Source organism: Schistocerca americana, chromosome 3 (genome assembly GCF_021461395.2).
Source record: "Schistocerca americana isolate TAMUIC-IGC-003095 chromosome 3, iqSchAmer2.1, whole genome shotgun sequence".
NCBI lineage: Eukaryota > Metazoa > Arthropoda > Insecta > Orthoptera > Acrididae > Schistocerca > Schistocerca americana.
In genome coordinates this window covers 944,154,060-944,168,924 of record NC_060121.1, presented here as the reverse complement: position 1 = coordinate 944,168,924, position 14,865 = coordinate 944,154,060, and the positions used below count along the sequence as shown (strand labels likewise).

At 38.5% G+C, this 14,865-nt stretch overlaps 1 protein-coding gene across 1 annotated transcript in view; it reads left to right on the top strand.

The window, feature by feature from the left end:
- LOC124607517 (tripeptidyl-peptidase 2) overlaps nt 1-14,865 on the top strand; it is a 283,824-nt gene that overhangs the window by 157,000 nt on the left and 111,959 nt on the right. The window contains exon 11 of the mRNA XM_047139911.1: nt 3,193-3,373. Coding sequence (XP_046995867.1) covers nt 3,193-3,373 — 181 coding nt within the window. The remainder of the gene's footprint in view (nt 1-3,192; nt 3,374-14,865) is intronic.

Here is a 14,865-nt window from a genome sequence, read left to right as displayed (position 1 = left end):
TCATTTACGCATTACTATCAACGTGTTCCTCCATGAAAATTACTAATTCACAAACACTACATTGTTTGAGCCATAAATCTCATATGTAATCCTGCTGTTATCAATAGATCTGATGCAATAGAAAGTCCACAGGTAGAACCTACAAACCTCAGGGTACTGAGTATAGGAAAATAGGGGGAAATATAGGCTATAATGACTGAAAGAAACAGTGCTACCCTCATTTACACTCTTACACACCCACAGTCTTCATGCATATGTTCATTCATAGTGCTGGATATATATAATGGAAGGAAACATTCCATGTGGGAAAAATTATATATAAAAACAAAGATGAGGTGACTTACCGAACAAAAGTGCTGGCAGGTCGATAGACACACAAACATACACACAAAATTCAAGCTTTCGCAACAAACTGTTGCCTCATCAGGAAAGAGGGAAGGAGAGGGGAAGACGAAAGGAAGTGGGTTTTAAGGGAGAGGGTAAGGAGTCATTCCAATCCCGGGAGCGGAAAGACTTACCTTAGGGGGGAAAAAAGGACAGGTATACACTCGCACACACGCACATATCCATCCACACATACAGACACAAGCAGACATACTGGTAATGGTGAATGGTCACTTCGATTTTATGTTGTGTACAGGGTGATTCAAAAAAAGTTTACAAACTGACATGGTACGTTGGGCATACAAAAAGGATTAGTAATAACATGGAACTTGGGTTGCAAAGACCATCCAGGGTTTCTAAATGATGTTGCAGGTAGCCACATGTGACAAATGGATGCCCACTACAGGAGATGCTCAAAGTTATGTCCAAATGCATCGAGCTATGCCTGGAGTTGATTCTGCAATGAACGGCGCACCCTCTCAAAGATATCTGGTGGATCTGGAAGACATCCTGCTGCCTCCCACAATCCCACCCACTAGGTCCTCCGGCAATGTAACAGGTGTTTCGTACACAAGGCCCTTCAGATACACCCACAGGAGGAAATCAGTTGGGCCAGATTGGGCGATAGTAGCCATTTGACTGTCTCTTCACAACCATTTCAGTGGCTGGGAAAGATTGCCTGCAGATGTGCCCTCACTTGTCTGCTGAAATATGCATGGGCTCCATCATGCTGATATGGAATGCGGCGACAAATTTGCATGGGAACTTCATTCACCATGTCGAGCATAACCTCTCACAACAATAAAAGGTACATGCGACCATCAAGTCAGTCTGGTACAACATACAGCCCTTTAATGTTTCAAAGGGGTTTTAATTTATTTAAATTTGGTTAATAATGATCTGATTGTTAACTGGTTGAGTCCTATTTAGTAGAAGGTAGGTTTGGGCCACTCGTGCTGAGGTATTTTTTATGAGATAAACTACAGTTATCCGAGTTTCTGTATTTAATTGTATTCTATAAATCCACAAATAATCCAGCTAGCTCTTTCAAGATAATCTCTGGGGTTGAAAAAACTCAAGAAACAAACAACAATAATAATAATAATAATAATAATAATAATAATAATAATAAGACATATCGTCTGAGAAAAGAAAGAATAATAATAATAATAATAATAAACTTCCTTGACATGCCTCAAGCACGCTTGAATTGAAGTTATTTGTATGCTGTGTAAACAAATGGTGTAGTCAGTCCAGCGAAGATTGAATTACTGTTATGCACCAAGCTGAGATACACTGCTTTTTGTCAGGACTGCACTTTAGCTGAAATGAAATAAATTAATGCTGCAACACGTCTCTGCAATGTGATGCTGTGAAAGAAAGAAAATCTGTAAATTTAAATGCGCATATTGAGGCTGTTAGCCACGGTAACACGTCAAGGTTGTTTTTCTACTTTGCAGTGCTGAAAGCTGAAATCTTGAAGGATTTACTTTGCAGTGCTGAAAGCTGAAATCTTGAAGGATTTGATACAGGGAGTGCTGATCTTACAAATGATAATATGTTCTATCATTTAACAATAGTAATATATACTCAGAAACCGATTAAATGAGAGATTAGTTCTTTAACAACAGACCTGAGTACAGAGCTGTTCATCGAATGGCGGTCACAAAGGAAGAGAGAGAAAACACTCTCTATTATCTTTATACCGAGAAGGAAAACGATTATATGTTTTCCTAGCCTAGAATATATATTCTTTGTTTATACATTATCCTTTTTTCTCAACACAAACAACTAATTAAATAAATAATTTTCTAATAACATTATGGAAAAACACCACAGCCCAATTGAACACAATGCCCTCTCGTGACTGTAGCGCCCCTCATGGTGTTTGCGACCCCCCAGTTCTTGTGTGATTACTGATCCTTGTTGTAAGCCAGAAGCGCCATGTCAGTTTGTAAATGTTGTTGTGACTCGACCTGTATATTATAAAATAGTCAAAGTTGTTGTTGTTGTTGTTGTTGTTGTTGTTTGTTACTATTATAGTTCTTAAATTAACTGCATGACATATGTTCTCAAATTTTTGGATGAATGCATTGCAAATGCTATATTTCTCTGAATTGCTTTTTCTTTTCAAATAATGGAAAATCCAGGATGGAATGTAACAATACCAGAGAAGGAAAGTTGCCGCTCACCATATAGCGGAGATACTGAGTTGCGATAGGCACAATAAAAAGATTCACACACTCCCGGAGACTCCAGACGTGTGTGTGTGTGTGTGTGTGTGTGTGTGTGTGTGTACTGCTGACGAAGGCCTTAATGGCCGAAAGCAATGAGTGTGTGAATCTTTTTATTGTGCCTATTGCGACTCAGCTTCTCCGCTATATGGTGAGTAGCAACTTTCCTTCTCTGGTATTGCTTTTTCATTTGATTTTTATGCTAAGGAAGTGGTGATGTAAACAGTTATTATTATATTATATTATATTAGAAAATTTTATATAGTTTATTGTTGTTATTAAAATGGTAGGCATCTGTAGCACATTAAATGTGTGGCTGACTGCAAGTAATAATTGTGAGGAATGGGGCAGTAACAAACTGTGACCCTTCGCTCCCTAGGATCGAATCCTGGATCTGCACCTGAGCGTAATATGGGATGTGGATAAGTTTATAAAGCCTAGTTCCTTTGTATAACTTGTCAGCCTTCACATCATGTGGAAGTAGTTCTAGATTTTAACCTTAAATTGAATTTTTGTATGTCACATGAAACTTCCCATGGATTCACAATGGAACTATACTTTCCTCTTTTTGAAGGTGGAAAAAGCATTTGACCATTTATGTACGTATCAGGATCAGCCCGAAAGAGACGTCAGGTTCCATATATCTTGTGGTGTAAACAATAGCAAAGGAATTCATTTACGCTGGGGCATGCAAGAACGAGTCAAAGAATTCAATATCAATGTTGAACCATTTTTCCTAGATCCTGATAACAGAGGTAAGATCTGATAACAGAGGTACAGTAATTATAACGGACAAAATGTATTTTTGGGGGTAAAAAAGTTTGCCTTACATGTAGCTTCAGAAAAGAAACATTACTATTGTATTTAAATATAGCTGTGATAACTAACTGACATGCAATCCAGCACTTGGATTACCAGAAAGTTTAAATTAAAAGTTAAATCTAAATGTGTTTTCCACAAATAACCATAAAATTTTAATTATATTGTCCCACATATTACAGTTTCTGCCTGTTTATTAATAAATGGAGACTGAGAAAAATGAGTATTGCTGTGCATCTGTGTAACTATAATTTAATTTGCTTCTTAGTCTGTATGGTAACTGTATTGAGCGCATTCTAGATTCCAATTGAAAACGGCCTCTTCAAATTTTCTGAATTGGCCTGTTTTCAGAAGAGAGAAAAATGTGCTAATACTGTACTAGTTGGATTCATTGTTAAAGTCAGTCCTGTTTGTTAGTATGCACTCACATTGATTAATATTTACCCATATTATCCCTCAGTTCTGGGATAAACCATGTCTCTAGGTCGTAATCTTCATAATTCACAAAATGATAACTTTGAATCTAATCCTGTACAATATGCAACACCTTAATGTATCCATGTGTCCTTAGCAATGCATTAAGTCGGTATTTGAAGATACACCTATCATTTACAAATCTGCACCAGTGCCCCAGATGTAAAAGTCTGCAACTGCCAACGTTTTCATTAATCCTATTACATGGTACACTGCACCAGTACCCCACGGGTGCATATTTGGAACCACAGACTGTTTACATCGGTTATGTTGTTTGTGAAAGTTGATATTTTGTTAAGTTGCTATTTACTCATGTTGAAACTTCTGAGGGATTTAGCTTCATACTTACAGGGTGGTGCACGGAATGTGCCGCCAATTGTTTCTTTCACAATTTACTACGCACATTAGTTATCCCACTGGGATCTCTACAGCAGTACCAGCAGAGCTTGGACAAACAAATGAGTTACGAAATGACTGCCGATAGGACAATGGAAGACTGATGACACAGCAATGATCGGCAATTGTGTTACTTTTTCATGAAACAAAAAGCCTTGTTGTGGCTCAGAGGCATTTTCGACAACAGTTTAACACACGATGGGTCCCTTGCAAGAAGACCATCCACAGATTGTACGATAAATTTGTACAGGAAGGAACAGTATTGGAAGCGAAGCGACCTCGGCCTAAGCCTGTTTGTTCGCCGGAGAATATTGAAGCAGTACGAGTTGCTGTACAGAGAAGTCCTTGGAGATCGTGTAGAAAGGCAGCAGTGCAACTGGGAATATCCAGACGCTCCATTCAATGCATTCTTAAAAGCGACGTCCATATGTACCCATACAAGATGACCAGTGCACAGAAGCTCACTGAAGAACACAAGCAGCAGAGATTACTGTTTGCTCAGTGGACGGAAGATAGGGAAGAAACTCTCAACAACGTTTGGTTTTCAGACGATGCGCATTTTCATTTAGACGATGTGGTTAACAAACAAAATGTATGCTTTTGGGCCACTGAAAACCCACAACTGCTTCATGAACAACAACATCATGCTCCGAGGATTACAGCGTGGGCAGCAATTTCCAGTCACGGACTTATTGGACCCTTTTTCTTTGAAGAAACTGTGAACAGCGAGCTTTATTTGAGCATGCTGCGCAATAGCTTCATTCCACAGCTTCTTGCTACTGCCTTGCCCTTCAACATGCAGTGGTTCGTGCAAGATGGAGCAAGGCCACATACTGCAAACACTGTGTTGGAGTTTTTACACGAGCATTTCGACATGCGGATCATTTCACTCAGGTTTCCAGGTCACTTCAATGATGGACAAAATTGCCCCTCCCCCCAATAGTCCAGACCTCAATCTGTTTGACTTTTTTGGGGTGGAGGGTGGTACCTAAAGGAAAAAATTTTCCCGAAATTTCCACGTGATTTAATGGAGCTCAGAAGACTTATTCTTCAAGTTTGCAGTGAAATTACGGAAGACATGTGCCGTAGGGTAATCACTGATTTCAGTGTTTGTCTGAAGGAAGTTAGGAAATGAAATGGTGGCCATATTGAGCATGTGCTGAGTTAGAACAAATCTCCATGGACGGCTCTTCATTGTAGTATATGCTCCTTTCAGATTGTATTGACAATAAAGTTTATATTCAAAAACAAAATGGTAACACATTTCGTGCTCCACCCTTTATTAAGCAGTTATTGTTTTGTTGTGCAAATATAATAAAGTTGTTATGATTATACATAATTATGGACATAAACTGTTCATTTTATGTCATGCTAGTACAAGCAAATGATTATCTATGTTTACGTTTCACAATATTTTGACATGGTGACACAATTATCTAGGCAACATTTGCCATGACAGTATCCAGCTTAGTCATTAGGAGAAAGGCAGGACGACGACATAAGACCATGAGTAGAAATTTGGTTCAACCCCTGGCTGAGAAGAAGGGGTGAAGGGAAGGACATATACCACCTATTAAGAAAGGAGTTGAGGCCCAAAGAGCCACAGGAATGTAGAATTTGTTCAGGATGGATAGGTCTTGCTAATCTTAAAGGAAGGTAATTGTGCAAATGGCATAGTAATGAGGGAAGCTATTTCACAATAGTGTGATCGCAAAGGTGCAAAATGACTTTTACAGTCCTCTCAGTTCATGGTTAGCGCAACTGCTCTGACTCTTGGGCTATTCTCGCAACACTATCCTTTCTGGCATGCTGAAATAATACAATAGTGCAGTCAAACCAAACACATGCAGTACTGTCACCAATTAAGGTGATTCCTACAAACATCGAAAGTAAAATTAAACGTGCATTTATGTAAAACACACAAACTCAGAATTAGACATTCATAGATATACCTTATTGCAGTACAGCATATCTAGAGGATCATATAGGCACCTTTTCTTACTGTACGACTCAGAATGTATGCTTATACTTTCTTAGTTCCATTCCATGTCTATAATAAGAAGCCATAATTAAATTACAATTTTTCTCATCAACAACACAAAAAAGAATTTTCATTTGTTTTATTACTGTATTTTCCTTGACCCAGTATATGTAGTACTTGTAAATATTGGAAAACCACCTATGGTGCATGTATTAGGCGTCCAGGTAAAACAAAGTATGCTGGACGGGGAGATACAAGTAGTAAATCTATAGTAACTCCAGCTCACTTTACACTTCAATGAGGTACTGAAACTTGTGATGTCACTGACAGGAAGTGAAATTGCTGGTATGGGTTGCTTACATAAAGGTGCAATGAGTTCACAATCTAAGGTGGCTAATATGGCTTGAGAACTCAAATGGCAATACATGGAGAGAAGACTTTTACAGGAACAGCATTGAAAACGTTTAGAGTTCTGGCATGTGAACCTCACTGCAGAATGATTCTACTGCCACATTTTTAAATTTTCTCATTATGAGAGTATTGAAGGGCGATCTGTTTTAATTGTTAAAAGCTATTCAAAAGTCAAGAAGGCACAAAATATTTTCATTCAAGACAACAACTTTGAACAGTCTATGCTGTTATCTTCAGGTGTTCAACATCTTTTGTAGTAAAACATGTTCATTTTATGCTGAACCTTTTACATGAGGATCAGCATAAAATAATCATGTTTAACTACAAAGAGGCATTTAGGACCTGAAGGTGTAATAACTCCATTTTATGCATATATCTTTGAAAGCAAAGATTGTTGAAAGCAGTTGTCTTGAATAAAAAATATTTTGTGCAAACTTGGCTTTTGAATGGTTTTTAACAATAAGAGAAATTAGGGCTCGTATGGAAGCATATAGACGGTCGTATTTCCCTGGCTCTATTTGTGAGTGGAACAGGAAAGGGAATACCTAGTAGTGATAGAATGTATCCTCATACATTCACAATACGGTGGCTTGTGGAATATGTCTGAAGATGTAAATCTGTCTGGAATGGAGAATGGAGAACTTCCCTACTTGTGCTCATCTGCTGACCACACGTGAAACCAATAAGCAGCAGAAAGCCCACTTGAAATACTCCGGTCCACACATGCGCACATACAATAATACTACTACTGTGCATGCATGGATCTATGGCAGAATAGAACAGTTCCTATTTCTCCTAGGTGGATAAATCGTCAGCCGAAATTGTAGCTTCGCTCGTTCTGCTTCCATGCGACAGGTTGTCTACACCCTACTTGTATGCATTAGGTGTGTTTTGTAATACAGCTTTACTTGCTTAACTTAATCGCCATTCTTATTACTAATACTTCCGGCTCTGTGGATAATAGTTTATTTTGTTAAACATCTTTTAAGTAATTAATTAACAAAACCAATGGCCATTGTGTTTTCTTGCGTGTTTTTTAAGAGTTCTATAGATCATATTAGTTTGTATGCATACTTGACACGTGACTGTTCATGGCAGCTAACCACACAAGATTCTTTGTGCTGCCAAAGCTCTGCTGTGCATTATAGAAAATGGGTGACAGTTCCCTATTCCAAAATGGGTAATCCCAGACAAGAGTGGCCTGGATAAGCAAAAATCCTGAACAAGCGTACCTACTCAACATAACTTCTAGTATTGCCAGATAAGGTATTTTAACAATCTCTTTTGTTTGAAAGTATCTGTTGTTTGAGATGAAATAGACTTGTATCTAGAAATCTACATATGATGAAAATTGCATTTACTCCTCATCTCAGATTCATAACAGTTTTTAAAGAGTATTAAAGTTTAATGGCATAAAAATGTTCCCAAAACAGAAGCAGCCACTAACATATGTGCAGGCACTTACCAAATTAAGATCAGTTACTTGAGAGAGGCCAGCATGCGCTAGCATTGGTTTTCTGTATTTGTATCTCATTTGGCCTGTGAGCATTGGTGCTAAGTTGAAATAGTCCTCTAGTTTGGAGCTCAAGTGTCTTTTTTAATTGTTAATCCTGTTCCGTTTGAAACATTTCTGCACACCTTAGGGACTGGCTTGTAGATTCGAATTACCTTGCTGTTCCAGTGTTCACTGCACCATAGAAAGTGAATGTGAATGCACTCAGACATGGTTTCCAACATGATTGATACATGCTCTGCAGCTACCACATTGAATTGTCTAGGCTACACAGTTTCTGACCACACATCCATCCAGTGGAAATTGTTGTTGTTGTTGTTGTTGTTGTCGTCTTCAGTCCAGAGACTGGTTTGATGCAGCTCTGCGTGCTACTCTATCCTGTGCAAGCTTCATCATCTCCCAGTACCTACTGCAACCTACATCCTTCTGAATCTGCTTAGTGTATTCATCTCTTGGTCTCCCTCTACAATTTTTACCCTCCACACTGCCCTCCAATACCAAATTGGTGATCCCTTGATGCCTCAGAACATGTCTTACCAACCGATCCCTTCTTCTGGTCAAGTTGTGCCACAAACTTCTCTTCTCCCCAATCCTATTCAATACCTCCTCATTAGTTATGTGATTTACCCATCTAATCTTCAGCATTCTTCTGTAGCACCACATTTCGAAAGCTTCTATTCTCTTCTTGTCTAAACTATTTATCGTCCATGTTTCACTTCCATACATGGCTACACTCCACACAACTTTCAGAAATGACTTCCTGGCACTTAAATCTATACTCGATGTTAACAAATTTCTCTTCTTCAGAAACACTTCCATTGCCATTGCCAGTCTACATTTTATATCCTCTCTACTTCGACCATCATCAGTTATTTTGCTCCCCAAATAGCAAACCTCCTTTACTACTTTAAGTGTATCATTTCCTAATCTAATTCCCTCAGCATCACCCAACTTAATTCGACTACATTCCGTTATAGGTCCTTTGCTGTCTCTGACAGAATTACAATGTCATCGGCGAACCTCAAAGTTTTTATTTCTTCTCCATGGATTTTAATACCTACTCCGAATTTTTATTTTGTTTCCTTTGCTGCTTGCTCAATATACAGATTGAATAACATTGGGGATAGGCTACAACCCTGTCTCACCCCCTTCCCAACCACTGCTTCCCTTTCATGCCTGTCGACTCTTATAACTGCCATCTGGTTTCTGTACAAATTGTAAATAGCCTTTCGCTCCATGTATTTTACCCCTGCCACCTTCAGAATTTGAAAGAAAGTATTCCACTCAACATTGTCAAAAGCTTTCAAATGCTAGAAATGTAGGTTTGCCTTTCCTTAATCTATTTTCTAAGATAAGTCGTAGGGTCAGTATTGCCTCACGTGTTCCAACATTTCTACAGAGTCCAAACAGATCTTCCCCAAGGTTGGCTTCTACCAGTTTTTCTATTAGTCTGTTCAGAATTTGCGTTAGTATTTTGCAGCCGTGGCTTATTAAACTGATAGTTTGGTAATTTTCACATCTGTCAACACCTGCTTTCTTTGGGATTGGAATTATTATATTCTTCTTGAAGTCTGAGGGTATTTCGCCTGTCTCATACATCTTGCTCACCAGATGGTAGAGTTTTGTCAGGACTGGCTTTCCCTAGGCTGTCAGTAGTTCTAATGGAATGTTGTCTACTCCCGGGGCCTTGTTTCGACTTAGGTCTTTCATTGCTCTGTCAAACTCATCCCGAAATATCATATCTCCTATTTCATCTTCATCTACATTCTCTTCCATTTCTATAATATTGTCCTCAAGAACATCGCCCTTGTATAGACCCTCTAGAGATTTTAATAAACATTAGATTTATTGCTTGTCTTGTGGAATAGGTTCCTGCATCAGTACTTGGGGATGGAGATGTCTTACTGTTAAAAGACCTCCTGCAAAGTAATCGTGTTACATTGTCACAGTGTTAATGCAGACTATATCTGCTGGAGGATAATGAGGATGGGGCATGTTTTTGACTTTCAACACCTGATTTTTGCGTTTGTTGTAAGGTAGGTTCTGTTGAAGGGAGTCTAAAGATTGAATATGAGAGAAGAATTGCTGATAGGTCATCAAGGGAGTAAGAAGATGCAGGAGAAGGAAGACCACAGTGTGACTGACATTTGAAATGACAGAGATACGGGTTTTAATAGTGTTTAGTCAGAAGAGTTGGTCACATATAAGTGTTTCCGCAGTAGTAAAATAGACAGCTGTGGAAAAATAAATTATTAAGGAACTTCCTGGCATATTTAATCTGCCAGGAAGTTTCATATCAGCCTACATTCAGTGCAGAGGAAAATTCATTCTGGAAGTAGTCAGAAAACATCAAACATTCAGTCAGAATGGCCACCCTTAAACCATTTCATACGGGTTTAAAAATATAAGACTGTGTTCAGAGTGACAGTTCAATTAATATTTCTTGTACTTGAATTTCATCATAACCATTGTGTTATACATATCTACTCTGAGGACGTTGTGCTTGTCCAATGCAGGTTGGCGATGCAAGGAGTTCATATGTTTTTGTCCGCATAGGTACTTCCTCTTGAAGTTATTGCGAATGCCGTTCATTTTGAAGACCTGCATCAGTCCTTAGCATGAGTCTCCACTTGCATATAAAACGATAAATCCGTACAATAATAGTGTTTTAGTATATAATAATTACTTTATAGTATTTTTGTTTGCAAAAATCATTCATCAGTAATAATCAATCTTCTAGAGTGGTATGTAACACCACATATCCCTCCACTTTTTCTAATGACATCATGGTATATATGGCCTTTTTGCTTAATTTGTATGTCAAACTTCTGCAAGTTGGCAGTGCTTTTTGTAGTATCAATAAAATTCTTGGATAAATCTCACTAGCTGCTGTTACATTATGAAGTTAATAACTTTTATCTTGTGAGTATAGAACTATTTTTATAATTATTCATTACTGGATGTTTCACTGTGATTAACAATATAACAGTAATTGTTTCAGTTATAATTAATAGCTATGTATTTATCTCCGCATGCAGTATTTCATTATGTGACTTAAATTTGATCTTAATGTCCACTACAGCAAATTTGTTTCAGTGTGCCCGTATTTTTCACGTAATTGTGTTTTATCATCAAAATATTTTCCACTTAATCCCATTGCAGTGAAGTTGTAATAACAGCATTTCAAAGTATAATTATGAGAACGAATTTGTAAGACATGCCACTTTTATGATAACACAACAGATTCTGGCTGTCATTACCTTCTTTACTAATTTTGCAGTTTGGTCTGAATAATGCTTTTTTACAGCCTGTTAACGAAGGTCCGAGTATGTGAAACAGGTTCCCAGATATGTGAGTGGCTTGAGGACTTCTTAAGTAATACAACCAGTGTCCTGAACAACAGGTGCTTGTCAGAGATAAGGATATCATCAGAAGTGCCCCAAGAAATGTCATAGGACCATTTTTATTTTTTATACACATAAACAGTCTGATGGAGACTGTGAACAGTAACTTGCAACTGTTTGCTGATGACACTAGTGTGCAGGAAAGTGTCACTGTTGAGTGACTGTAGGAGGATACAGGATGGCTTAGGCATATATATTTGGTGTGATGTATGGCAGCTTACTCTAAATGTAGAAAAATGTAAGTTAATGTATATGTGTAGGAAACATAATCCTGTAATGTTCAGACACAGTGCTGCTTGACACAATCAAGTCGACTAAATGTTTAGGCACAATGTAGCAAAGCAATATGAAACAAGTGTGTAAGATTGATAGTAGGGAAGGCAAATGGAACACTTCGGTTTACTGGAAGAATTCTTATAAAACATAGCTTATCTAGAAGAGAGACCTCATATAGAACACTGGTACAACCCATTCTTGAGTACTGCTCGTGTGTTTTGGATTCCCACTAGGTAAGGAGCAATACAGAGGTGTGCAGGTAATTTTGTTGCCAGTAGGTTCGATCAGCTCATGAGGAAGACAGAGATGCTCAGTGAATCCAAATAGAAATCCCTGGAGGGAAGACTAAGTTTCTTTCATGAAATGCTATAGAGAGAAGTTAAAGAACCAATATTTGCAGCTGACTGCAGAATGATTCTACTGCAGCCAACATACATGTTATGTAAGGACCATGAAGACAAAGATACGAAAAATTAGGGCTTGTATGAATGCATAGAGTGAGTCATTTTTCCATCACTCTCCTTGCACCAGGCACACCTGACAAAAGAAAAATGAACACATTCAGGCACTTAACAGTAATTACCGGTTTTATTTATACAGAACTGGAATAGAGTAAGAAGTGGTACTAATCATTGTTCTGCATATTGTGCTGTGTACCAGACATGTTTCGTCGAATTCATAAACTGTGATTATGCAAACTGAGATTGCAGAAATGGCTGAAGTGTAACAATACTGTGCCCTTGATGAACCTGAAATAGTAAAGAACTATCAGAAATTATAATGTCCATGGATTTCCTGAAAAGTACAGTACACTTTTGAAAAAAATATTATCAAGAGGCTGAATCATGCTATTAGTTCCAGGTGGAATGAATATTAAGTCTTTTCATTGTCCTCCTAAAGACAGAGGTGTTATGTCCAGAGTAAGGGTCCAACAAATGCAATGAATTGTTTTGAGCAAATGATAAGAGTAGATTGAAAATTCAAGATTTTCGGAAATAAACATATGCCCTCACCTCCGCACCCCTCCCAAGGACAGATGTAATGCTATGGAAACAATAATCCACTGATAACTTGTCACTAACGTAGAATACGCGTCGTGTGTCGTAGCATTCATTGAGTTATAAGTGTCTGCCCCCGCCCCCCTCCTCATTTGAAATGATAAAGTGCAGTTTGCATGCAGGTCAGGTCCTGCACAAAACCTGACTAGTTGGCTTTATGCACAGCATTTTAGGGAAAGTGAGATGCTTCATCTTCACAACAGCTATAAATATCTCTTTAGTATTACCCAGTAATGATATCTCCTCTACACGTATACTTGACATAAACTTCCACAATTTTGCAACTTCCTTTTCCATATAATTTTCTGAATCTATTTAGCGAGGTTGAAGAAGGGTAGAAATCATCTTTGCATGGTTGATGAAAAAATTGGACCAAATTACCTTGAAACTCTGGACGCTCCACAAAGACTGATGCTAGCAGCAACCACTGCTAATTATTACCACTATGTCTTCTTCTTCCCCCCCCCCCCCCCCTCCCCCGTTAAGGAACTCTTGTTGTTTCTGAGGAGCTAAAATTTTGACAATATGTTTCTTTTTGTGTATTCTTCCCGTATAAAACATTTAAGCGCAAGTTTCAACAAGACGATTTGGACTGTTTGTTCCCTTTGCTTCTATTAACCATTCATAAATTGGTATGTTTGAATGGCATCTGTGGGGCCTTGCCCACTCGTCACTAATAAGGTGCATATGAGATGCAGCGTTCTAGGAATGCTATACAACAATTTCAATCAAATAACATTAGTTTTATTTCTAAAGAGCATTTGACAGTACTAAACTTTGGAGATATGTCAAATGTCGCTAGCGAGAGGCGACATGAAAACAGTAAAGTTCTTGCTATACGCAAAGTTCCTTGAAGTTGACACGTCACTGATAACTATGTCTGCGATCTGGTGCCGATCTATGCCGCCGGGGCTAGTAGGAGCGGGGTTTATATGCACTTGTTGCAGGGGGCGCACCTGGCACGGTGCGGTCCAATTCTTCGTACCATTGGCTGTCGTTTACTCACCGCCTTCTTTGGTCTTGCGTTCCGCATCTTTGTTCCAGCGATTGTGATCGTGGCAGAACAAGATCTACTACATTTTCTTTTCTTTTTTTTTTTTAATTTTATTTTAATATGAGGTCATAATGTGCCATTGTAATGTCCTGGAGAGTGGTCCCTGCTCCTGGACATTCATTCTTTTCCACAGACTGCGGGCTTTCAGTTAATAAATGATGTGGTGTGATGGCCTTCAACTGCATACCCTCTGGCTCAGAGTTGAAATATTAAAAGTTTTGGCTAGTTTCGTTGTGTAGGGGCTGGGATGCGTAGTTGCCCCATTACAAGCCAAATACTGCTGAGTCTACAGTATACAATATGAATATTATACACATAAATCGAATGGTCATATGTTCCTATCACTTGGCAATTGCAAATGTAATGTAGAAATTTATGAATGAAAGATTGCAGTTAAATAAAATCTGCAGGTACTTTCTTAATGACTTTAAATGATGAGTACTATAGTAGAAGTACTTTTAAGAATGCAGTACATTTCTGCAAACACTTATTGGTGTTGATGGTCCAGAAATTAAATAAAATATAAGTTGAATAACAGGGAAACAATAGATTCCTTCTGCATGTAATTCGTTATGAACAACAACATATCTCGCAAGATATTCACTTCTAAACCCACAGTAAGTCTTCACTGTAGAAGCCGTGGAAATCTCGCAAATGCACAAGTGGGCATCCCGAAGTATTTCTATCTGCCGTGACCATGCGCAAACCGCTCCTCACTCTCCCAAGTCTCTGCTGCGACTGTGCATCCGTCACGCCGTACTGTCCCGGACCCCCATCCTCTCCCATACTGTCCTCACACTTCCATCCAGTCTCCCCATTCACGAGCGCTGTGATTGGCTAGAGCACTCCCGCCATGTGTTC